Genomic DNA, 26,873 nt, shown 5'->3' on the forward strand with positions numbered 1-26,873 from the left:
TGAGGAGTAAATGAGGATGAGGAGGGGAATTGAGATGTTTTTAAAGTAAATGCCCCTAGCTACTTCACTGTGGGTGATTGTGGAGCACTTGAACTGGATTCCTTTCAGTTGAAATGGAAATAGAAGATAGTTGCTCCAGAAAGGTCTCAAGAGATGTATGATAGTTGCTAAGGGCAGCCACAGGACCAAACCGGGGTACCCCACCTGAAATGCAGAGTGTGGATGGCAGATCCTCCATGCTCTTCCACCACACAAACCTGATCCTGCTGAGTGACAGGACTTCCAAATTATAGGTGTGATCTAGGTGCCGTTTCCAACTCTTGCTCTTAGCAACTTCCACAAGATGGCATCATCGCATAAGAAAAGGTAGAAAAATGGTCAAAGCCAAAGCTTGCATTTCCTTATGAAATGAAAAAAAAAAAAAATACTTAAAAACCCTATATAAAAATATCTTATTTGTCAATACACACCAATGAAATGGGTAAAAAGTCTCTGGGGAGATCTTCTAACTCATAAAAACGATTTTGGTCAGGTTACAAACGAAAGGGGGCAACTCCTAGCTTTACCCATCAGAGACCAGGAGATGAAACGTTTGCACACCAGTTAGCAGAAGGCTTTTCTGTCTCCCCTGCAGCAATTGATAGCCAACTTTCTCAGATGCCATATGAAAGCATCTCTCTGTCAGACCCATCCACCTCTATCTTTTTCCTTTGTTTCTGCTCTGTGATAGGATTTGTCACAAGAGGAAAAAAAAAATTTGGGAGTAAACCAACCTACAGTAGAAAATATAACTTAGTAGCACATGCAGAGCATCATTCAGGTGATGCTGGAGGCATAATGCTCATGGATGTGTGTATCATTACACATCTACTAAAATACCAGAAATGTCAAATCTTTCTGCTACAACTGGAGAAGGCACATGAGAGCTCATTTTTAAAGCAAACACAACCTCTACAGGGAAAAATCTGCAAAGAAAGGGAGGACAAGGAAGGTTTCTCAGGGACCACGCACAGCAGGTCAACTCACTGCTGTTCCTCTTGTAAGCCCCAAGATTTTAACTCAGTCATTTTGTCCTTGGTTAAAGGAAACCTTCCCTTTTGAATATCTGAATAAGGTAGAGGAAGGCAGTTCTGACAGTGTACCTTGAAGTCCTTATAAGCGCTGCCTCTCAGCACCCAGCATAGTTCAGTTGCTCTGGATTGCTCCCATGAGTGCTGGTTGATAAGAGACCCCTTGCAGGCAGGAGCAGAGACAAGCATTGCAGCGGTCTCTCTCTTTCTTGGAGATACTTTGATGAGACAACAGACAGCTAAAATGAGATTAGCTGTCAGGAGGATCTGATTCACTCAGAAGCACTGCTATCTGGTATCTTGGTCTTGCTTTTTTTTTTTTTTTTTTTTTTGTCCCTTGAAAGCTGTAAAAAGGGAACTGAGGCCCAACACTACTACCCTGATAGGATGGAACTGAGTCATAACCTTGGAATCTTGCACAGCCTGTTTCACCTACAAAGACTGAGGACTTTGCCCCAAAAGTGTTACCCTTTGCAAACTGCAGTGCTGTGGTGGAGGAGAGGGTGGCCCTGACCCATCCCTGGGAAAGCTAGTAGCTGGCCCAAGGTTTGCCCCATGTGTTCTCCATTGACTCACCCTTTTCTTTGGCATCACAACCACCATCAATGTTTTTAAGTAGACCTGGGGGCTATTTTCCTCTCTGGATGTTACTTTGGTTTCAAGGTCTGCTAATTTCCTTGTTTATGTACACCCCCAGGGCTGTTGACAGCAACCCATCCAGGAGGGTGTAGGCAGTACCTCTTCGAGTAATGCTCCACTGATTTCTACAGAAGCAATCGAACAACTGGGTCTGGATGCAGGGCAAAATGCCTCAACATCCCTCCTGGCATATCCCTCTGGAGTGAAAGGCATGAATAGAGGAGAGAGGGCATGAAGAGGCTGATGGGAGTAGGGAAGCAATGCCTCTCAGCTCCTGTCCAGAGTCCTCCTTCTTCTGTATCATGCCAGCTTGATGTTGAAATACATGACAGATGTATTTCAGGTACCAGAGGCAGGGAGACACCCCTTTTCTTATCACCCTGTTTTGAATCTGTACTCCATGGAATGGAGAAAGTGAGGGAGAAGGTAGGATGGAACTGTAGCAGGAGGTTCCTACATGTGGTGGGGTTGCTGCGGAGCTGTTTCTCCATCCCACTGCTGTGTTCCAGGCATAAGCTCATGCCCTGTGCTCAACTCAAACCGAAGACCAAGTTTGTTTTGGATGATACCTAGTTATCACGCCAGGGAACTCCTGAGCTACCTAAGCTGGTTGTGGACTTTAGACCACCTTGTGTCCATGAGTAGTGGACCTTTAATTCATTGGCTGCTGGTGTTTTAGTAACACCAGAACAGCTCTGAGGCCACGGAAAACGGTTTTCTCACTGCACATCCTTACATGTAGTCCACACCAGGTCTAGTACTACTGGGAAGTAGGGCTTACCTGGATGAGGAGTGACAAAGTAGTGGGCTGAAGCAGAAGGTGGTTGCAAAAGTAGAACTCAGTTCTGATCTCTGTTTCCCTATCTTTGTGACCTTCTGCAAGACCTACCGGAGATGCTTTCCCGTTCTCACATATGCCAGTCAAATAATAACAGGTAGCCCCAGACATGAGCATCAGTAATTTTTCTCCTGACATATAACCACAGACATGAAAGCTTGAAGAAGCAGGTCTGTCATCAGGAGGGATGCTTGGGAGTCACGAATGCAAAGCTTTTGCTTATCTCCCTGCATAAACTGGGAGCCTTTCCCCTGAACCTGTCAGAAGTTCAAGAGGAGTATAAAATAGTGTGAGAGCTCAAGGGAAGAAGGCTCACACTGAACAAACGTGTTCCCAGGAATCAAGTATTATTTAACGAGTATCAAAAAAGCTGTTAAACATCTTGAATGCAATTAACTGAGTGCATTTTAATTTGAAGTGTTAGAGGTTTTATTCATCAGCTTGCTGCGGGTGTTGAAGTATAAATGCCAGGCAAAAGATTTACACTATTGAATAACCATTACTGTTTGGATGGAAAAACTACCCAGATGTTTCCATTAATGTGCAGAATTTCAAGTGAGGCATGGATAATTTAGGCTGACTCAGGGATGTTTCACATGGTGCTTTCTGACAAAGGCTTTAGCTGTTTATCTTCAAACAGGGCATCACCAGCAGCCCAGCATATGAGAAACACTCATCAGGGTGCACAGAATAATATGTGCAGAGAGGGATGCAAGAGGGAGAGTACTGTCCTCTATCACAGAGAACATCACTTGGGACAAGGGATGGCTCTTATGTGGGGACAATAGGTTTAGCCCCTCTTTTGCTCTCAGCCCAAATTCTCACAAGGAAGCCTCTTATCACAGGTGAGACATTTCCTTCTGTTTTAGAGCTGTTCTGCACTTGTGTGCCTACAAAATAGCCCAGGCCTCCAAACTTATTGGCACCAGCATATGTAGTTCAAGCTGAGCACAAAATGGGGTGCTTAAGAGAAAGTTAAGTGTCTTTTACAAAGGAAGGACTATTTTAAGTACTCTAAATAATAACAAGTAAATATTCTTTCTTGTTGATTACTTTGATAACAAATAACCTATGCTGTTCTTGTTTTGTACTATAATGTTATCAGAAACTTCCATTGTTGTGCATGTTCACACACATATACTCACACATGCCCAGGGCTACTACAAAATCAGTCATTGTGATCCCCATCAGCTAAAAAAGCATTGGAGATGTCATTGCCTGAGGCTGGCTTCTCTTAAATATGTCAGCTATCAGGTCACATAGAGGGGGCTGTGTCTGGCATCTGCAAGGGGAAGAACTGGGCTGCAGGACCATGGTGGGGCTCCACAACAGCTTCTGTGTGGGTGTCCTCACTAGGTGGAAGCCTAACCTGCTTCTTCATCCTCCCTCCCACTTGGTAACCATTCATGGTCAAGGCAACGGGGTGATGGAGTACAGATTCGTGCACAGGTGGTCTCTGGTGTCAGAGGCGGGGACTGTGAGAAGAGGCTGCTTTGCTGTATGGCACAATGCATGAATCAGGTGTGCTTGAATTCCACATGAGACAAGCAAGTCTCACTTGTGTATGCCTTTATGGATCTGAACATGAAAGTCAGATTTACAGCCTTCCTGGGAAAACCCACTTGGCTAATTCATGTTCTCATTTATTATTACTATTGTTATTTTAATAGACCATCATAATTCTAATTCCCATTTGCCCTTCATGCGCAATTTCATGCATGACCCTGCCCCAGTGCATTTTCTCTATCCAGAGCAAAGAACAGACACAAGCCACCATCTCACACAAATTCCAGCTAACACCAAACAATAGGGATTTTTCAGATTCCCAGGGCAAGGTAAATAATAGCCCATATCCCTGCTTCTCAGCTGGTGTAAATGAGCATAGGTAGCAGCCCTATGTTGCTCACAATTAATTATGAATTGAAACCTGCATGTATCCATAGGATACATGAGGTCTGGGAGTAGACAGGTCTGAGCTGCACAGATTAGATCCAAATCCAGTGTTGATCTTCCCAAGTCACAAGAGTAGCTGTGGGGATGGGGTTTTGTTGTGTTGCTAGTTTTGTTTTGTTGCTAGCTCTAGTTTGACAGAAAAGACAGGCCCAGCTTACTGACTATTTTTCTGAATAAATGCCTCACAAGAGGTATTTCTCCTTGTTATGGAACAATCATCCCTAGATCTTGCCTCACACAGCTGCAGTGTTGGGTCCTCCTTGTGACAGCAAGTCTCCTTGCATGGAGGCCATGGAAAGGGTTCAGTCCCAAACCTCTCACCGCCTATGATGGTAAATCCCACTCCTGCTCCCAGCCTTTAAGACAAGATGATGGGGAAAGAAAGTTAGGGAGCTCCACGTTAGCCTTAGGAGTTATTGCACCAGGCATAGAAGACCCCAAGAAAGAGACAGAAAGCATAATCAGTCAGGAGCTTTTATTTTATTTAGGGCTTGTGTTAATTATAGCTCAGATTGCCAGCCAAAACATCCAATATGGACTTTGTCACTATGATTCATCTCACCTATCTAGAGATACCTTCAGGGTAGGCATCTAAAGTGACCAGATAAGAGAAAAAGCGGGAATAATTAATCTGTTTGCTTTAGACGTCTACCTAAGGGTGAGATGACCTGTGTCATCAAGTGGCCTGGATACCCTGCCTGGATCTACAGGGATCCTCCAGGGATCTCCCAGTGACTACCTGCTTCTTTTTGTCCAACACAATGTTTCTTAGCCCAGAAATCTAACTCTGCTCTGACCAAAAGTATCTAAGGAAACATTTATTCTGATGAGAGGTCCAACCCTAACCCATATTTTTCACTGGTGAGCTCAGAATAAATACAAAGTGGCTGCTGCTAAAGCTATCCTCCTTGCCAGTAGACAGGAGAATAGGAAATAAATAAATAAATAAATAAGGTAGAAGGAGCCACACAGGGAGCTGGCTGAATCCGTTCAAACAAAATGCAGTGAATGACAGCAGAAGCAAGGATGTGTGGTTGGGAGAAAGCAATGTAGACCGCATCTACAGAATAAACAAACTTTCAGTGGCTGAATTATAATTAGTAAAATTTAGTAACTATTATCAGAGCAAAGCAATCAGTTAAGCAACACAGTTCATGGTGATGCTGCAGTAAGAAGTTATTTAAATGTATTAGTGTTGGTTACTCAGAGGTAGGAAGATTTTTTGAGCTCTGTATGTTGTCTCAGTGAGATGCTTGTGCCTATGTATGAAAACAAATACTGAAAAAGCAAAGACTTGCAGGAAAAAAAAAGGCCAGAAATCCTCACCTCTGCTCGATGCCTGGAGAAAGGTCTTCAAACAAAATTCTCACTGAATGAACTTTGTTTAGCTTGTTGGAAGGACGAAGGCCACTTGACTGCAGCACTGAAGGGCTTCAGGAAGAAAAGAGAAAAAAGTATTAAAGATCTTTTTAGTCTAGCGGATAGAGGTGAGAGTAGAACCTGGAAATTAAAATCAGGTCAATTGAAATGAGAATTTTAGAAATAAATGTGTCAGGGAGGGTGATTAAACATTACCGCACTCTCCACCCCTTAACAACTCACCCAGAGTAAGGTGGGATTCAATCCAACACAAGTTATTCCACTCAGGCCATAATTAAACATAATAACCTGTGATGTGCAGAGAGGTCAGATCTAATGGTGTGGACAGATCCTCATTTCCAGACACCAGGAAAATATCGTATATAGAGACACAGTTAAGCTTAATGACTGAGCAAATATTGGAGTGGCCCTGACACCTTGAAGCAATTTTTTCAGCATATCCTCAGGGCATTTTACAAAGGTGGACATATTTGAAAACATGTTTTACTTGAAGTCCTATTGGCACAGCTATTGGGACTACAATCTAGATCTCTTCATTCTCTGGCTCTTATTTTTGCTTTGTAGGAAATGAGTACATTAATCCAAGTACTAGATTTCCACTGAAAGAACAGCCGTAGAGTGGGATAAATACAGGACCAAGAAGGATCTTGAGAGGGCATCTAATTAATCTCCAACTTGGACTTCAAATCTGACATTTTTACCATCTAAGTCTGTTTTCTGGAAGAAATTGGATCCTGAGTCCCTATTGTCGCAACCTGATCCTAAGTCTGAGCCACAGCCAGGATGCAGTTACATGCCCTGTAGGTAACTGCACACCCTTTAGAGGGAACGCCCAGCTCAGGGACCCCTTCTGAAGCACTTGTATCTCAGCAATATCTCTAGTAGCAGCTGTGGCATCTTTAAATGAGGTGGTTCAGGCACCAGCAGCAGCATCATTGTCTCAGAATCTCAACACTCAGGGTGGACCAGTCCTACAAGCAGCCACCCAAGCACTAGTTAATTTTCTTAGGAGTTTAGTAGCCCTCAGTGATCACTGTAGTATCACAATTAGCCAGCTATTAACACTGCCATGAGTAGCTTGAACAACCAAAATATGCTAGCTCTTTCCTTAAAGCATCATGGTAGCCCCCTGGTAAGGAACTCTACAAGCTTCTCAAAGAGCACTTAACACAAGTGCTGCAGTTAACTTGCCATCGAATACATCTGCATTAATTGCTTGCATTAATGGAACGGCTGCCTAATCAACTCAGAGCAGCACAGGCTACTTTGCTAAATGTTAATTAAATGCTTCATTAGTAGACTGTATTTTTTCAGCTTCAAAGGGAACAAACCTACCTTTCCATTCGATTTATAAAACTGTTCATTTCTCAATCACAGCTCTGCTGCAATATTACACCAAGCGGTCTCTGGAGAAGATATTTCATTTACACCTTTCCCAGCTCCTAGGAGAACCAGGTTGCTGCTTTTCTTCTTCTTTCTGTTGTTTTTTGTTTGGTTGGTTTTTTTTTTAATTTATTGCCCAGCTAAACTAGAGGTAACTGTGTTAGTGTTGATAAGCTAAATTCACTTAAGTGAAAAGAAAAAAGAGTCCATGAACAGGGTAACCTGGCTATATGGATATTTAGTTTAAGTCAATAGAGCTCCTTTCATGGTGTTTAGTGTATGCTCTTAGCTTGCTTCAATTACAAAACAAAATGTTTTGGTTTAAGCCAGTGGGAGTAAACACACACCCATTATTTAGTCACAAGCATCTAATTGTTTATGGTGGAAATTATGTGTTTAACATTTGCTCTGTTACTGTACTTCAGAGGAGAGATTTTTGGGGCCATTTCTCAGCTCCTCCAACCTGAATAGTATTGGATATGAATATTAGGGAGACATTACCCCCTGTAAAATTAATGATAACATGCTAAAAATCCAGAAGGGAACAAGCCTCAGCGTTCATTATTTCTCAGGGGTTTTGAGTATCTGCTGAAGAACAAAAAAGTATCACTTACAATACCTCTTTTGTCATCACAGACAGCAAAAAGTTGACTCCTTTAAAATACCCATTTCATAAAGGAACACTAAGTATTTGTTTCCTTCTTGAAAAATTACATTTCACATGATCAGCCTGGCAGAAACAATGAAAAATTATCTGATACGTTTTTAGCTTCAATCTTTGGTGTGGAAAGAGAACACCATGTGCAGGATCAGACCTGACTTTTAATTTAAAATAGAAATGTTCCTTCAGAATATGTGGCTAAATTCAACTGTGTAACTGAAAAGGAAAAAAAAAATAGGTGAGAAAATGATATTTAGAAGCTAAACAGCAAAGCAATAAACAGAATGTTATTGAAGAAAAAGCCTGTATTTTAATTGTGCGGTTCACGGAAGATGCTTATTATCACAGTATCACAAGGCCATATATTATTAATACAGAAAAGCTGAGAAAATGAGAGAATTGATAATTACCCCACTATATTTTGTCACACAGGATGTTTCTTCTGCTTTATGTAGTTTGATAGCAGAGAAACCATGAATAATGTCACCATCCCAAGCCTTGATGGTGAATATTTTCATGGACCTTCCATGGTGGTAACGGGGCACTGATACGTCTTATGGTGCTTTAAGCTCACCGTAGCATCAGACAGGCAATGGTTTACTCAAGCTGCATTTTACAAGCCTTCTCGACAATTAAAATGAAAGCTGAAATCCTGGAAAGGAAAAGGAGACCCACAGCATGAAAAAAAGGGACTAAGTATTGCTTGATAGCAGTGCGAGTAAAGCATTCACCTCAGGAACCAGAGAATTGGTAAATGTCGAATATAAAATAGATTTTCAAGGCTTGAAGTCAGGTCATCTGCCTGCCAGAAAAAAAGCATAATAACAAATTCTCGGGTTACATCCAAGTTAACTGGTTCCCCAAATACTTCATCCTGTGGACCCAGAATGAAAAGTGAACAAGTTATCACTATTTAACTGAGTTGCAACTAATATTCCTGCGCATATTCGGATCCCAAACAAAAACTTTTAGTTTAAGCTTCTTTCATTGTGCATATAACCCTCATGGAGTGTTTTAGTGTTGTTTTTTTTAGATTTTGTAATTCTTGTACCCCGAGAACACGGGTCTGTCAGTTAACGTGCTCAGCTGATACCATGTCACATACTAAGCTTTTATAAGAGTATTGCTTTGAAGTTTAACTCTCATGTAAGGGAGTACAGTCCAATTTATTGATCTGTTATCTTACAGGAATGGGCATTTTTAAACAGCAATCCTCATTACCAACCACCCTCACACGACAGCGACGTGTAACTGGCATCAGATGCAGCCAAATTGGTAGTGATGGAGCAGGTCTGAGGTGAAACCAGAAAGCCATGCCCATGGGTCAGGGTCTGGGTCAATGGGACATATGGCCAGGCATGGGCACAACTACAACATCCACTGCAGAGGACCTCCAACGAGGGCCAGGCATGAGAGCATCAGCTTAAGAGTCACTCCAAGAATAGAAAAGGGGAACCTCCACTGAGGCTTCTTCTGACTACTCCTTTGAAGGGCACCAGCTGCGTTACTTCTCATGTGTCCCTGAACCCGGGCAGCCAAACCCCAGAAAGCATAATGGTGGTGAGGACCCTTACAGGCATGTTCAGTTTCCCAGGTTATCTTCAGAACAAAAATATCTCTGCTCTTCCAGTGGAATACAATGTTAACCTCGGCATCAACAAAAGCCCAGGAAACATTACAGGTTACACTGCTTTCTGGTTCACTTGGTAGATAAATTATCAGTGGAGCAAATATAATCTCACCATTTTGAAGCAGGAAAAATCTTAAAATATCTACCAGGCACAACAGAAATGATGCTAAGAAAGCTCCAAACTTCTAATATGCAACAAACATTTCACTCTTAACTGCCAAAATATAAGATTCACCTCTTCTAACTGAGGGAACAATTTGCACCCGATCTCTGACACCCTTTGGGAAGCCCTAGGGCACATTTTCCAGCCTCTGGCTCTCACTCCAGGGGATCGCAACTCTTCCACCCACCTGTGTCAGACTGGTCACTCCAAGCTCTTTTTGTAGTTAATGGAGAGAAAGGCAGCTTCAGAGTATGATTTATTTGGCATACCTTAAATTTCTGTTTTAAGATGAGATTAATCACCCTGCAGAGATGTTTCTTTCTCTCCATCAATAATAAAGGGAGCCTGGAGTGACTGAGACTGTAATCTCTAGCTTTGGGACACACAAACCAGAGCAGATGAATTCCACCCACTGTCTCCTGTGTCTGACCTGGTGGGAAAAACAAAGATATCCAACAGGCAATATCTTCCCATTAGCAATGAAGTGATCATTCCTGGCATTAGTTTCAGTGTCCTAAAGCTCCTGTACCAAAACCTTATTCACCGGCCTATTCTTTTAAAACGATAATGGCATTCAGTCAAATAGTTACCCCCCTGCATGACTTGAACCTTACACTAACCACAGCTTGCAAGGGGGATGGAGATAGGAATAGTACTGTATTATTTTCACATAAGCCTCTTGCTCCAGTGGCTGGTTATGAATTATTTCACACCCCAAAACAACATAAGTCCCCAGTACCTCAGTGTAACACTTCATCTCCATTAGAAAGTTGAACATAGAGCCCAGCTCGTGATTGTCATGTAGCAACGACCATTTTTGTGCTTGGCAGAGCTGTGAGATATAGAACAACCCCTACTCTTTCCTGCAGGGCTAAGCCAACTACTGTGATGTTGGCAGGTATTTTGTCCTTGATTTCAAGGGCATTGACCAATCTCTTTGTGCTTTACTTGAAAGCTGACAGCCTTATTGTTTATCAATCTCCAGGAAATATGGTGCTAAGTTTCCTGGCAAACTTTTCTCAAATGTGAGTAGAGGATTTCCTGGCTTGGCTGAATTCCAGAGTGCTTTTAGGAAAACAATAGATCTTGATTTAAAAGTGGTTAGAGAAAAAGCACATACCCTATTCCCCCCAGTAAATTGTCTTCCTGCTTGCTGTCACAGTTGAAAATGCGGTTATGTCTAGTCTGACCTTGCCTTGAGTCCTTGCGCAGCTACTGGGAATTTTTTATCTGCTAGCCTGAAAAGGTCTGTGCTGTCCCTTGGTTGTGACATAGCTGTAGCCGGCTCTGTGGGCAGGTGCACAAAATCCTACTGCCCTGAAAGCAGAGCAGATCCAGCTTTGTGCTTTCCAGATGTGGTACGTTACCCATTTTCAGGCTGCCAGTGTTGTGCCGCCAATAATGCCTTATGGGGACCTTGCTTTTCTTTTGTAAGACAAATAAAAACTCAATTACCCTCAGCTTGTTGATGACCCTCATGGAAGAGCAGGGATAAAAGCATCTTGATTGCTTCCATAATTACAGATTATTTCAATTTCATGGTTTTTTAGGCAATTCACATCAGCTTCAGGTGTCTCATCCTGTTGTGACATTTAGATGGCCCTGAGTGTGATTCCACTACAGCACCTCCGCAGCAAACTATTTAAGGGGAGTGATATTTTTGGCAGCAAAATTCAGAAAAGGGATAGAGAAGCTGCTACATTTTGCTCGGTAACTTTACACCAACCTCAAAACACTGAGAGAAGTGTTTTACTACTTCACTTTTCTCTTTTGTGATATAGAGAGGTCATGCAGAGCTTGTTTCTGGTTAACATGATCCCTCTTAGGAGAGGCTGGACAGCTACAGGACAAACTTTTAGGGAGTAAAATTTACACCACAAATGGTCTGTGTGCTTGTGTTGTGGAGGCTGTCTGCAAAATGGTTTTACTTCTGGTGAACGAGAAATGCTCACACTCGGAACCAAACATACAGATTATTTCTCTCATTTCCTTGGATGAGTCTCAAAGGTCTAATACATTTTTCATGGTGATATAAAGCCAGATGAGATTACATGACTTTTGAAGTGTCCAAAAAGTTGGATGCTTGCTCCTTTCTCGTAACAGTGGTGTGGCATGGGGGAACTCCAGTTAAAATGAGAGATAGACCATGTAAAACTGGTAACACAACATCTTTCCAAGCACAAGGCTCTGCCTGCCTGCAGAACCCACTTCCATAAGGTATATAAGCAAGGTTATGAATTTATGTAGGTTGGGAAGTTGAGCTTTTATTTAGAACTGAAGAATCCCTCAAACTATTTTAAAGATGCCCACAAAGAAACCAGGAGACCATGAGATCTCATGTTTCTTGACCTGCATTTATGACCTGTGGGCCAGCTAATTTTATGATTACCTGTTTCTGAGTTTCACTGATCTTTTCCCTGAAGTTGCTTCTTTGTTGTTGTCGAAAACTGTACATGGATGAATCCAATGATCTGCTCAAGCCTGTGCATTCCTAGTCTAGGAAACAAACCGATATTGATTTCATTACAATGAACTGTCTGAATCATGATTAGATTTGCAGATGGAAATTCAGAAATAATATGTAGGTTTAAGCATGAAGGAATAATATATCTTACTAGGAGAAAAAGCATCATCTGAATCCTTAAGACATGTAAAGAAGCCTAGCTCATGGAAAGGAGAATGATGGGATAGTAAGCGCATGATGGGGAGATTTAGGAGACCTGAGTTCTAGGCCTGCCCTAAATGCATTTGCATGAAAGCAAATTAAGGCATATATTGACCTCTTGTTCTGGATCTATGTTGGAGGGTTTCCATGCCAAATTCCTCATTACTTTCTTCAGCTGGAGGTCCACAGCTCCAGCATCTACCTACCACAAAAATGAACGGCTAAGATGTGTTGTCAGGAACTTCTAGCAATAACACACCATTGAAGGGTGGCAGTACACCTTAACTGCTGATACCATTTCCAAAGAGATCATGAATTTGATTTGTTGATGCTCTGATGCTCAGAGACACCAGTGGCAATGGTTTACATCGGTTTTGGTGGGAAGGACATGGTCAGTCCTTTACCACAGCTCACCTGAAGAGTGGTAATTCTTTATTTTCAGGTAACTCAATTGCTTTAGACTGTGACCATATCCCCCAGGCAGGTACTTCTACTGAGGTAAATGACTACAAGTTCCCACTGGAAGAAACTCTTCTGAAATTAATTTTTCTTCCTGCTGTCTCCCCACTGTAAATGGGCCAGCCTGTACTAAACAGAGATCTGCTGACTGAACTGCATGCTCTTGCTTCCCTCTCTCCTCTCCCAGTTATCACACTGTGCTGTATCTTCAAGTGTCGGATTCCCCGGACGAGGAAAGAGATTGAGGCACGATACGCTCAACGGCAAGCAGCCAAGACATATGCAGACAAACTGGAGACTGTTCCACCACTCAACGAGCTGACCGAGATCCCTGGAGGTACCTCCCATGCCCATACCTACACATGAGACTCATCTCTTCTTTTGGGGTTGCTTTCTGTATGCATGAATGCAAAGAGCTAGGTCCTCCCTTAGTGTAAATCAGTGTAGCTCCTTGGGCACAACCATTAAGATATTGCCATGACTTGTTAAACCCCTCCCATTCACATGCACTAAACCTGCAGCATTTGTGGCAGCAGGCACAGTCATTTAGATGAAAGGGACAGTTTCTCCATTGGTACAAGTCGGGGTCATTCCTTTGCAGTTCATGTTTAAAATTTCCAGAGTCTGATTCATTTTAAGGGTCAGTTCCTGGGTTGGGGGATATGAGTAGGAAGAAAATTGTTAGAGTTTCACACTACCCATAAATGGCTTGCCCTGTTTGGATGGCAAGTATTTCTGTCACTGGTCTCTGCTGCTCTCACTCATCTTTCCTGATTCTGTACCCTAGGCTCTACTGAAACTCTCCTAACTCTCTCTGGTCCTGTCCAGTCCAGACCTCTCAACTCTCTGCCTGTGGTGAAAGAAGAAGATGAAATGGCCCTGCAAGGAAATTAGGGGACTGCCTTCCTGTCTGTCTGTCTATGGCTTCTCTTTTCTGATGAGATCCATCATACCTTAGACTCTCCGCTTCTCCGCTCCCTTTCTGCATTTGACCTCTCTTTTCTCAATACCTTTTAATGAACTTTTCTTCTCTTTCCTGTGCCTCTGCAAGCCCTGTGATCTATAACTTCATAGAAACTGGAAATTTCCTTAACTCAAAATGTGATGCTTCAGTCCATGAAACCGGTGAAAGAGGCAGATAACATAATCGTAGAAATTTAGTCCTACACCAGCAAAATACAGAGCTAAGTGCTTAACAGTAGGAACTTGCGTATACCTCAGGATTTCAGAGGTGTTTAGACATCAGACTATGCCTATACTGAGGATGGCCAGACCACTCTCTGGAGCTGAACCCAACTGGCATGAATAAGCCCTTGTCAGTACAGTTAAATTCTCTTAATCTACTTTGAAGTCAAAGGTCATCCAAAGGTCTAGCTAGTGCACTCTTATATGTATAAGCAAACACACATGGAAGTGTTTAGTATTATATCCTTTGATTTCCTGCCCAAAACACCAAATTCTGACTCCATAAGGACCACCTATTCGTAGATCCCAGAAGGTGTGAAGGATCATGCCTGTAGATAGCAGACAGCCAAATTCACTCATTTGCTGCTGCATCCTCTTCCTGCCTAGCTGTTACTTCTGGAAAACCAATAAATTAAGCATGAGAATATCCAGAAGAGACAGAAAGGGTATCTGGACAGCAGCATGGCCATTTCACCCCAGAATGTTAATAAATTTTGATCTCCTTTATATCCTTTGCAGCCTTTACATCCCACAAACATGTACATGTACTCCATTCAAAGGCTGGCTACTTTGGTGTAGATTTAATCAGACCATGGTAAATTATTGCAGCATGAACTCATGAATAAATTGCTAGAGGAAAGCAATTTATGCAAAGTCATCTGCACCATAAAGACTACCTAAACTTTTAACCAGTTAAATGTATAAATTGAGTATTTGACCAACTTTTAACCAGGTAAACGTGTAAGTTGAGTACTTGACCACCCTTTGACATTTAAGAATCCCAGAATTATGGTCCTGGCATGGTGCAGGGTAGGAGGCTGGTGAATAACATGTTGCTGAGTGGCTGGTGATATCTGGTAATGGCTCATGAATCCATGTTCTTTGAAGTTCCTAGTCCTCTGGGACTAGGCAGATCTGTCCAAGTTTCCCTGAAAGAACTGGTACTGGGGTTGAGTCATCTATCCACAAGTACATTATCCACATCTATGGAGAAGTCTGCATCAGCACTAGTTCTTTTATCCATGGTGGAAAATAAAAAGGATGTGATTCTTTTCATGGTAGGGGAGGTGCTAAAGTAGAAGAGGTAAATTGTGCCTTAAGAATGCCTCCATGTCTCCGACACTGGGGACCCAAAAGGACTGACTCAGCTGTCAGCACCTAAACTGTTAGATGTAAAAGCTATGTGTGATCAAACCCACTGCTTTTCCCTCTTGAGATTTGTGGGCATCCTGGCCCCAGAAATGTTTCTCTACATGATTTAGGCATTACAGTGGAAAGTGCAAACCTTTGGGCTCCATCTCTGTGCTGTTATTTTCATCTGTACAGAGTGTGATGCTCTGCCATGTTGTCCCACTGACATTTCGTAATCACCTTGATTTATGCAATCATGAAATATAATGTATGTATTTGTCGACTATTTATATACTAACACTGTGACAACCCCTGGTAGACCCAGTCAAGGCCAGAGAGATGACCTGAGTGATTTTAATTACTGAGTGGCCATTAAATGCGTAAAGATTTCTGTAAGTGTCAAATGTTATTAATCATTGATATATTACAATGTTTAAATACTCCAATTTCTTGGCATTATTTTACTCGCATTTACTATGATGGAATATTCTAACTGTCAAATGGCTCTCCATGTACTTTTTTAAGTGTCATATATGACAAGCCATTTTACTGGACATAAATAAAATGGACGTTAGGGTTCAGTGTATAAAATGTTATATACAAAGTGATTCATTTGTGCTCTGTCTCCCAGTCTGTGGGAGAAGTACCAACAGAACTTGACCTTTGCTCTGGGTGGAGATGTACTGTCTGGGTCCATGGCCTGAGAGATCTTCAGATATTCTGGTCTGAGGATGCTCCAGCTGACATTTTTGGGAGTTCACCTGGTTCCTACCATATTTGTCCAGGAAGCAGACAGTGTAGTGGCATTTTTTTTATTCTTCCCTCTCTCTTTTTTTTTTTTTTTTATATGAGATGTCAGGATTTCCCCTGTGATTGTAAGAAACAGTCTGTATCGTTCTACTCCCATTTGTACGTACAAATGAATCGTCAGTTCCCAAGGATGGCAATTTATTTTATTGTGCACGCTGAAGGAATATGTTAAGTAAAAGTAAAAAATTCAGGTTTGATCCACTGTGATTTGGAAGTGACACTGCAGACATCCATAGCAACGGGAAATTTGGGGCTACTTACACATATTGGATCCCAATGGCTCCAGGTAAAGGTTGAGACATCTCACCAAAGGTCCATACCAAATTACCTCCTACTCCAGATCACTGTCATTGTTTCTTAGCCTGTGACAAACATGAAATAATTTGACTTAGCCTAAATGCTGGCTGAAGAAAGCTAAATAGTGACCAATCATCCTCCATTTGTTGAGGTCACTCCCAGGTCATTGCTACATCCTGGCTGATTTTAATTATTAAGTTGTGTTAACATGCTTGTCTATTCACATATGAGTCCTATACTCGGGATTTTCAGAGAAGGAGGTCATGGGAAACTTAACATGTTTTCACTTGATTTTGCAAAACTTTATACTCTGCTGGTCTTGAGCAAAGGAAAAACATTCCACAAGAAATATATGAAATATGATGTGTTTAAGTGTCAAATTGCTGCTTGAGATAAGAGTTTAGTGCATCAAGCTCTGACTTTTGAGAAGATGATACTTTTGAGAAAATGAACCAATTCCAGTAGAAGAAAAATAAGAAAGGTGAGGAAAAGTTTCCTACTACCAAATCATTTCTCAAAATAATTAAAGTCTGCAGAGTCAGTGTGATATTTATGAGTCTTCTCACCTGAAATGTGGGAACTGAATCCAAGATATTCCTAAGTAAAAATATTCCATAAGTAAAGATATTATAAGCTTCCTATAACTAATATGGCTTTTTAAAACATACCAAAAGAGGGCTAGCTATGCACTAGAGTTAAGTGCTATATGCCCATGGTATGTTGCTGCCATTAATTACAGTGGTACAGGTTGGAAGCCCCCATGGTGACTGGATATGGATAGGACATAAGCTAAGCCTACCTTGTAGTCTTGTGCTGGGCAAGCAATCTTCTGCTTGTCTTCCTCTAAAAGTAAAGATCCCCATCAGAATCCTTACTGTCCACTCTCAGCTGTAGGAGACATACCCCATACACAAAGAATTAGAAAAGCCAACCAACCAAAAAAACCCAAGCCCAAGACAGGTCTCTAATGAATAGCCTGAGAGGTGTTTATGTTCCTTCTTGTGGAAGCAGACAACTCCACATTGAACATCATTATGGGGAAGTGCTTACGGAATGTGCTTGTAATGTTCGTGGATCAGTTCCTACCAACACGCGCCTTTTCCTTCAATAGATCCACAAGTCCGCTCTTGAAATTACCAGTTCTGCTTTATCCCATTAGTCTATCTTCTCAAAACAAAGACATGAAAAGCTGGTAGTCAGTGAGCAAAACAGCTGTTCAGACAAAGACCCAGTAGAAGTATTTTCCCTTTGTCCAAGATTTGCCAGCAGTGAGCAGGAGTTTTGCCCTCTTCCTGGCTAGTGCCAACCCAAGTTTACTTCTTTCCTGTTTTCTTTTTCCATGATTTGCCAGCAGTGAGCAGGAGTTTTGCCCTCTTCCTGGCTAGTGCCAACCCAAGTTTACTTCTTTCCTGTTTTCTTTTTCCATCCTTGCATACAGGTCAGGCTGCAGAAGAAAAAAAAGAAGTCCCCACTGTATCTGAAAAAGTGGACAAGGCTCAGGGTAAGAAAGATGGATCCAAAGACTCCAAGAAGAAGGATGGTGAAAAGGACCAGAAAGAAGGATCCAAGAAAGAAGGGAAGGATGGAACCAAAAAGAAAGAAGGAGAAAAGGGAGAAAAAGGAGAAAAGGGAGAGAAGGGAGAAAAGGGAGAGAAGGGAGAAAAGGGAGAGAAGGGAGAAAAGGGGGGAAAGGACAATGCTGACAAGAAAGGTGGTGGGAAGAAAGGTGGAAAAGAATGTGAAGAAGTAAAATCAGGAGGAGGCACCAAAACTAATGGCAAGGCTGGTGGGAATGCCAAAGCTCCAGCAAAGAAGAAGTGACTTTGCTAAAAGACAGTGCTGGCAGTCTTTCAGGGAGGGCACTGTCAATTGCCATGGGTAGAGCACTGGGAGCAGATAGGACATGCTGTCTCTATATACTCAGGCTGTTGAGTGCCACTGGATGTATGGATTTATTACCTTTTGAAGACCATCATTGGTTTTTTGTCCACCAAAGGAAAACCTGGGCATTTCTCTGGACAGTATCTTGTAAATAAAATGCACTGTGCAGAGCTACATGATAACAACAACTGGAACCATCCTGGAGTGAGAATCAGGACTTTGGATAAGCATGGAAATGCACAGAGGTGAAGATCTAAACTAATGGGAGGACATGATTAATTTAAAATTTGTTCTTCTCGAGGACCTGAAGGAGTTTGGTAAATATTGACTAGCACTCATCTCCTCCTAACAAGGATTTACATGTGGGCAATTTTAGGGATCAAGTAAATTCTGGATGCTAAAACCCAAAGAATGGAGTTTTCTAAGTCATAGCTCATGTGGTTTCTGAGAGGTGGCTGGGACACAGGGGAGAAAGCTTTCCTTCCTTCTCAGGTGTCTCTTTCTCTGGACTGCTGAAGGAAATACAAAGAACTGCATATCTCCTAGAATATTTATCCACCTTTTTCTCTTTTCTGATGAAAGACAAATAAATCAAGCTGTAGGAGGATGTGCACAAAATACAAAAAAGCAGACTGCATCTGTGCTGCTGTAGGCAGTAGCTGTCCTCAGTTCATCGTTCCTTCAGGGAAGGCAGGAGACGAGAAGAGCCCCCTGGGATGAAGCGGAGGTGAAGGTGCATGGCATGTTGCAAACAGAAAGTCAGGGTCTCAGGGGAGCCGGGCTGAGTGCATTCACGTCTTTGCTCTCCCTGAGCATTTCCGAAACCAGGGATTTTGCTATGCTTTTATGTGGCTGCTATTTCTCTCAGCTCCTGGAAAATTTTGAAGAGTAGTTTTAGCAGGAACAGATTTTCTCCTAGCGTGTTTTGTAAATATCTCAGCAATTTATGTCTTAATATTAACAGCCATGGGGTATTTAGCTAAAAAGCTAATGGGGGATAGTTTGCAAGCTTCTATGATGACTAAAGCTCTACCTATTGTCTCTGCTGGATACACCATCTCTGAGTATATACACTGGCATGGCTTTGTCTACTCCATGGGACAAGAAGGGAGTTATGTCCAGTAGTTTATTCACCTCAAGCTCCATGAGTTAGATTCATATTAATCCAACCACTTTCTATTCACCCTGTGGTTTCAACACAGAGAGAGAGCTGGTCTATCACTGCAAAGATATTTCTCATTTGTCCCACATTTCCTTTCCCCTCTCTCCTCTCTTACACAACCCATCCTGGTAGAAAATGAACCCAGCAAAATGAAAAACATGTTCTGCTGTGTTAATGAGGTCAATCAGTTCATAAAAGGCCCCAAAAGCACCAGAGCTACTGAAGAGGTTGTGTAAGACTTGAGGAGCAAGGATAGGAAAGATGTTCACAACCACGGAAATATTTACGCAGAGCATGAACAGTGACAATTCACTTCCTCCTGGTATGATCTGCCATGCTAGAGGAGTACGGAGAGATGTCAGGGTCAGAAATTCTGCCCCTATACGCAGACAAGTGGTTGGACCCCTAAATCTCCATCCACTGTAATGATACCAAATGATGAGTGTGAATATGTATGTTACAGACATCTATGTTTAGGTCTGAATCTCAGTCCCACCCCTAATTTTTCAAAGGCTGAAGATGAGTGGGGATTGCATCTTCCAGGCTGGAGCAAGGGTCCTGTTTTCAATTCCCTCCTCAGCCTGAGAGGTCTCATACATTCAGGTTTATGGCCCAGGATGTACGTAAGACCAGGAAAAGGACTTTTATCCACTTTTTCAGCTGGAACAAAAGGGAATACAAGACTCACACAGCCAACTGGGGAGGAGGCAACCCTGCAGGACAACAGGTCTGTAATCCAGCCTCTGTGTGTGTATGTGCATGTTTAACACCTGATGAGGTATCAGTTCCTATTAACACATCTTCACTCAGGGATCTGCAGAGACTCCTAGTGCCAGAGTTAATGAAAGCACATTGATTCCAACACACAGAAACGTGACAGGTGTCAATCATTATATTCCAGTTACCTGCTTTCTGCTGTTCTCTCCCTGTTTAACTGATTCCTTCTTATGGAGTCACAAAGAAAATAAAGGAAAAAAGATATTTAAAATAATATTCAGGACATACTCTTTGCCGGCCTGCAGCGATGTCACTCCCTGGGACCTGCACAAGGTTGCATGAGCTCAGCTGTGTATTTTGGGGGGACTGAGTGGATACTTCTGTCTTTTAACTCCAGTTCACAGGTAAAGCAGCTGTAGGATGGGATCCAGCTGTGATTTGGGTGGGAAGGATGAATTCCCTGTCCTGTGACTGGAAATATGATGTGGTGCTGTTAATCCTGCTGTTAAAGCTCCTTAGGACGTGCAGAATGAGGATGCCAACTCAGTCGGTACCTATTGGGTGAGAGGGAAGAGGGACAGATATGTTCTTGATCCGAAAGCTTCAATGAAGAAAATCTGCCCCTTCATTTTGTCATCTAGCTCACTATCATAGAGTAAAATAGCACTTCCCTTAACCCCCTTCTCCCCAATACAAACACCTTCCCTCACACACCAAAAAAAAAAAAAAAAAGCTCAAACTGAATCTGGGACTGCTGGAGACTCTGTAATTGATCTTAGTTCATTTCTACCAATATCAGACAGCAAATACCTTCAGTCTTACATATTGGATCACACTAGTTTTTGGTCATGTCTTACTGAAAAAAAAAAAGACATTCTGTTAAAAAAAAAAATGTTTCTCCTCTGAGAAAAATGAGCCCAGTGTCACCTGAGGGGATGTATCAGCTTGTTCCTAAGCTGTCAGAGTGACTGTGGGTGGAACGAAGGGAATACATTACTGAGGTTACAGATTTCCAGGGAAACATCCTGCCTAACAAAACTTGTCATAATGTCTGAAGTGAACATGAAGGGAAATAAATTTACAGGTATGGTCCAAAACTGATGTGCATTTTCCCCTAGCTCATATTACCACGTTCAGGTGGAATCTGAAAACCAGATCATGGTGGGTGTAAAAGAGCACTGCTGGAGTGGAGCACACTGACCAACAACAGCTTGGGAGCTGCTTTTTACACCACCAGATGGAGAAATTGTATTGGAAAAATTACATCAGCAGCTGCTGGAGCTTTGCGAAATGACAAGTTTGGAGATACACCGATTTCTCTGAAATTATAAGTGCAACAACAAATCCCAGAGGCTAAAAGCAGGATATAAGACCCAAGGCTCAGACATCCAGGTAGTAATGACAGTAGCTCTGCTTTCATTAGATGAGCCTGATGGTGTGTGCATGGAAAGGGTGGCATGGAGAAAACAAACCGAGGTACTGCAGAGCCAGGACAAGGAATGACTTGCAGGATCTCCTGCTCAACATATTCCATAGCTTTCCACTAGAGGGGACCTTGTTCTTCCTCTGTAATATCTGGAGACAGTTTTAAAGATAGTTTGTGCTGGATATATTTTGTCTCATTTGTGTTAAATCAAGCCTGGCTTTGGTAACATTTCTCTGGTCTATACCATGGCATTGGTTTATCTACCTGAGCCATCACATCTGCTTCCACTATTGTTCTTCCACTGGTTAATAGAGATAAGAGTTCAACTGACAGTAGCTTAATACCACAAGTACATCACTGATGTAAGACATATCAAGAAAATAATCATTGGCTTTGGTGGATAAAACTTAAGTCAGTGTAACTAGGTGTCCTCAAGGAGTTGTGGCGAGGATAAGTCTGGATGAGCAGGTCAACAGGAGGAGATGGGAAGCTGAAGTTTTTTTAATTTCATTCCTGGCTCACTGGGGAAAGAAGCCCATGGAAAAGCTGTCCACATTATTTTCCTCCTGCTCCCTTTTCCTCATTGGTTTTCCTTTTAGTATTAATGAAAAGCAGTGAAAAACTAAGCGTAAGTTCTGTACTGATCTGCCAGGAGATACTACACAAAAGGTGCTAGGAAATGTCAAAATAGCTTTTCACCATTAAATTGCAGCTTTCTCCACAGGCTGAAATCCTCTGGAGCAATTACAGCTGCCCCAGAGGCTCTTAAGGAAAAATATGGTCTTTTTTTTTCCCCTCTCTTTGTGTACTTCTTACACAGTGGGAGTCTGAATAAGAACTGCTGGTTTTTATTTATTTCATAACACAGATCTAAATATTAGAAGTGTCTTGGGTCTGCCTTCAGAAAATAAACTCTGTGCCCAGCTCCCTTTTGAGAGGTAGCAAGAAGCAATCTGGATCACCTGTGCTGTTCTGATCACATGGTTAGGCACATGGGGAACAAACGAGGTCTTCACTGGGACTGGGAGTTTTCCTCTTCCAGCAGGTGACATGTGGAGGCCTAAACCTGATGTAGAGCTGTTAAAGCCATGGCTTTTTCCTCCCAGTGACCAAAAAAGAAAAGGATCAACCCCCAAGTATTTTCAGGACTTGAGATGGAGCTTTTCATCTGTTGGGCTTTATGCTACTGATATGGGTGGCCATTTTCAAAGAAACAGGGTTTTGTAGGCTTAAAGAAAAGGGTCTTTTTCAGAAATGAAGAGCTGTAAAACTTCTCCTTTCCCTCTTTTTTTCTTTTTTTTTTTTTTTGAGACGGGGATGGAGGGAGAAACTGGAGTCCTTTGAGCATGTTCCTGCAAATGCACCAGCCAGCTAAACACCCTCATGAAGTATAACTCCAAAACCCCTAAGGTGTCTTAGAGACGCATCAGACAACGACTGTGAGATAACTCTGGCTCTCCACTGTTCCTAATTTCATATGGCATTTTCCATGGCACTCCCCTCATTTCTACACAGAGACCCAAAAGTCTTTTATGGTCCTAATCTTTTCTGGCTAAGCAAAATACATCTTCATTTGCTGAGTCCCTGATGTACTGAGTTCCTTAGTCTGGACTCCTGCAGACTAAGAAGTGTCATACAGGGTAACTGGGGCACAAAAGGCAATCTGCTTAATGTCAGAAGCAAAATATGGGACAATAGATGGGACCTGAGCACTGATCTTGTGAAACAGGGCTTTGTGCACATTTCCTTCTTAAGATGCTCCAGGGATTTGATCTAAAATAATAGTGGCGAAGCCTCCCTGAACTTCGCTATCTTCTCTTACTATAAAACTGCCTGTCAAAACAAAGTCATTTGCAGGGAAGTCATAGGACACAATAGAAATTCTCCTATTTAAGACACAATAGAAATGCATGTTCACTTTCAAAATTTGCTGTTGAGAAACTAAAGAGGTGATACAGTGCACTGGAGGAATTAATTTTGCTTTGAGGAGAGTGAAGGGAAAAGGAAAACAAACGTAAAGACTTTTGTATTTTGCCTTTCCTTGAGCTGTTACTCACAGCTCTCAAGTCTCTGATTCTAGGGAAGAAAAAGTCTCCTTTTACATCAAAACCAGGAGAGTCCTCCAGGAAATCTTCAGTCCATACTTGACCTGTTCTTTTTGCCTTTCCTGGGCATTTTTGTTCTATGATCCAGACAAGAGACTGGTCTTTGGCTAGTCTAATGCTGAAGGGATACTGGATTTTGGTGGTCTTTCGACAGATAGCCTATACTTATGATCCACTGTAGTGTGTCTTGCTTGCTGCCTGGGGTCTGCAGCCATTTGCGTCCATCGCTTCCAAGCACTTTGGTGGTTGGTCCTGCCTTGCTGTTTCTCAAAAACTGAGACCCATTGTGGTGGTCTCTAGCTGACACTATTTCTAGCATTCAAAGACCTCTTGCCATCCCCTTGCATGTGAAAAGTCTGTCTGTAGCTGACAACATGAGCTCTGGACTGTTTGTTCCTTGGTACGAGGAGGGATGGCTTTGAAACAAAACTCCCTGAAGCAGAAAGTCAGCTCTGTGCTTTGCAGCGAGGGTCTGTCTCTTGCTGTTTGTCCCTCCCACATAATGTAGTGCTGCTCTCCCTCCATCCCAACCTCAAACAGCTCTACTCTAAACTCAGTCACATCTTTTTCTTTGCTCAAGAGATAGGAAGTAGCTTATGGAGGGTTTTCTCCATAGGCAATGCATTCAGAATACCAATTTAATGAGTTTATTTTACAGGCTTTCACATATTCCCTGGCTCCATGCTATCACACAGTGGTGTATCTTACTGATGCCAATGCTTCCATATGGGGATTATGATTTTTAAAAATTTATTTTAAACATCCCTGGAGACTTTATTAAGACTTCCTGTAAGAGGACAGGGAGTCTAATACAGAGGGAAAGAAACAGGAACTTCGATTTTCACTAGAACAGGGCTTGACTTTATAAATGAAACACACTCATGGTCTCCCCCACCCTGTCCCCATCTCATTTCCCCCCTTCCCAGCCCATAAAACAAACCCTAGGATCAATGCCCCATGTGTATAGAAAAAAAGACTAATCATTTAATTTCTGTGGCTTTCTGTTTGATGAGTTGCTGAGCTGGAAGAGGGACAGAACTGCTCTGTAGGGCACAAGTCCTGTCCTGGCTGGAATGTGCCAGCAGGGGTGAGTTGTTGGGGATGGCAGATACATGGACGATGGGGGGGGGGAATGTTCACTGAGGGTCACTTGTGTTGTGTGTTTCTAGTTATTAATGAAAGGGCTTAACACACATTTCCCCTTTTAATTTTCTCTCTTAGCCAGAGAGGTGGAAACCTGTGCTGAGCTGACCCACTGGGTGATGGCATGGGGTTGAGAGAGAGAGATACCAGGGAGATGTCCATAGCTGTTGGGAAACTTCTCACATGGGGAACACAGACTATCAGGCAACAGCAAACACAACCCGAGGAGTACCAGCCCTTCAGCTCCATGAAGCACTTTCCAGAAGATGTGTGCTCCATGGGACCATCTTCACCCTGTACAAGAAACAGACATGGCTTTGATTGCCCCAGACCTTTTTGGGGGGATCAAAAACTACTATCTCACATGCACGTTTGGAAATATAGCAGGGATTTGTTACTGTCCATTACCACTCTGGAGACATAATGTTGAGGGAAAGACTACAAAGGAATAATTGTTTAATACTGTCATTGTTGTGGTAAACACCAGAGTCTTACAAACTTTCTACTGCCATCCATACCAGGGCTGGATCACATGTTCTCCTATGTCTCTAGATGCACATGCTGAGGTCCTTCTGAAATCCCACCTTCCCTGAGCAGGACCAGTTGCATGATGGATAAGTGAGCTTCAAGCTACAGAGCCTTTGAGCTCCAAGGGGCAGGAAAATAAGGAATGGATGCAAGTCAGCATGGACGCTGCAGAAATAGAAGCAAGCTGACCTCTTCGCTGGAATGGTCCTTATCAGCACTTGCAGGGTTGTTATAACAGCCAGCTATGAGGAAATGGAGATGGATGGGGAGGCTGTGAATGCAGATTCCCAAAGGCAGATGTGGAGCATAGGAGTACAGCCTGCAAACAAGCCCTCTTCCAGAGAGGGTTCCCTGAACCAACAGGACTTGGGCCAGAACTTGCTTTAGGTACAAGAAAATGTCTGGGGCTCTATAATTTGGGGCACCCAAAAGATGTGACCTTTTCCAGGCCTCTGTTCCTAACAGCAGAACAACAGCTTGTGGTGGCTGTGCTGGATTGTGCACCTGAAAACACTGAAAGGGAGATGTCCACAGTCATATATGGCATAGGGAGGCAGGTAGGACTTTGGTTTCATGGGTCTGGGGAGCTGGTGAATGGGTAAGAAGCATGGGAATGAGCCTGGTTTACTAAGGGAGGGTTTGAGAGGGACAGGGAGGCAGAGCTCAGAGCCCTGATTTGGTCAGGTTTAGGTGTGATGTGATCAAGGAGGCGAAACAAAGCTTTTTCATTCGGTTAAACAGTTGTATTTGCTTTTCAAAGAGGCATAGAATCATTCAGGTTAGAAAAAACCTTTAAGATCATCAAGTTCAACCTTTAACCCAGCACTACCAAGTCCACCACTAAAACATGTCCTTAAGCACCACATCTACAAGTCTTTTAAATACCTCCAGGGATGGTGACTCAACCCCTTCCCTGGGCAGCCTGTTCCAGTGCTTGACAACCTTTTTTGTGAATAAATTTTTCTTAATATCCAATCTAAACATCCCTTGGCACAAATTGAGGCCATTTCCACTTGTTCTGTCACTTGTTACTTGGGAGAAGAGACTGACACCCATCTCACTACAACCTCCTTTCAGATAGTGGTAGACAGAGATTAGGTCTTCCTCATACGACTTGTTCTCTAGACCCTTCACCAGCTTCCTTGTTCTTAGACATGCTGTAACACCTCAGTGTCTTTCTTGTAGTGAGGAGCCCAAAACTGAACACAGTTGACTTGCTTAGGATCCTTGTTGCCTTAGCCTGGCTCCTTCCTGAGGTGTGTATAGTGGAGAAGGGACACCAGGCGAGACAGAGCTGTGTAGGAGCAAGGTAAAAAAGAACCTGCCTCAGCGCTGGACAGCAATAGGAAAAAAGCTAGAACTTCAGAGCTAAACAATAGGGGAAAAGCTAGAAATTCAGAGCTAAACAATAGGGAAAAAGCTAGAAATTCAGAGCTAGAGGGGGCAGAACTGCAACTTCATCTTCAAAAGCAACAGTGTTCACTAGGCCAGACAGCTGGGAAAGGGCAAAGAAGTCAGCCGATCCAAGGAATGATATAGTAAGCAGCCTGACATATATGCGGAAAGAAATTCCAGGCATAAAAAGTAAAAAAGATCCAGACATATGGTAATAGTAGAATCATGGATGTAAACATCCAACAGCTTGAC

At 42.5% G+C, this 26,873-nt stretch overlaps 1 protein-coding gene across 1 annotated transcript in view; it reads left to right on the forward strand.

The window, feature by feature from the left end:
* Positions 1 to 20,256, forward strand: part of TMIE (transmembrane inner ear) — a 38,697-nt gene extending 18,441 nt beyond the window's left edge. The window contains exons 3-4 of the mRNA XM_074869024.1: positions 13,029 to 13,178; positions 17,703 to 20,256. Coding sequence (XP_074725125.1) covers positions 13,029 to 13,178; positions 17,703 to 18,085 — 533 coding nt within the window. The 3' untranslated portion in view covers positions 18,086 to 20,256. The remainder of the gene's footprint in view (positions 1 to 13,028; positions 13,179 to 17,702) is intronic.
* The last annotated feature ends 6,617 nt before the right edge of the window (positions 20,257 to 26,873 follow it).

Source organism: Strix uralensis, chromosome 1, assembly GCF_047716275.1.
Source record: "Strix uralensis isolate ZFMK-TIS-50842 chromosome 1, bStrUra1, whole genome shotgun sequence".
Classification (NCBI taxonomy): Eukaryota; Metazoa; Chordata; class Aves; order Strigiformes; family Strigidae; genus Strix; species Strix uralensis.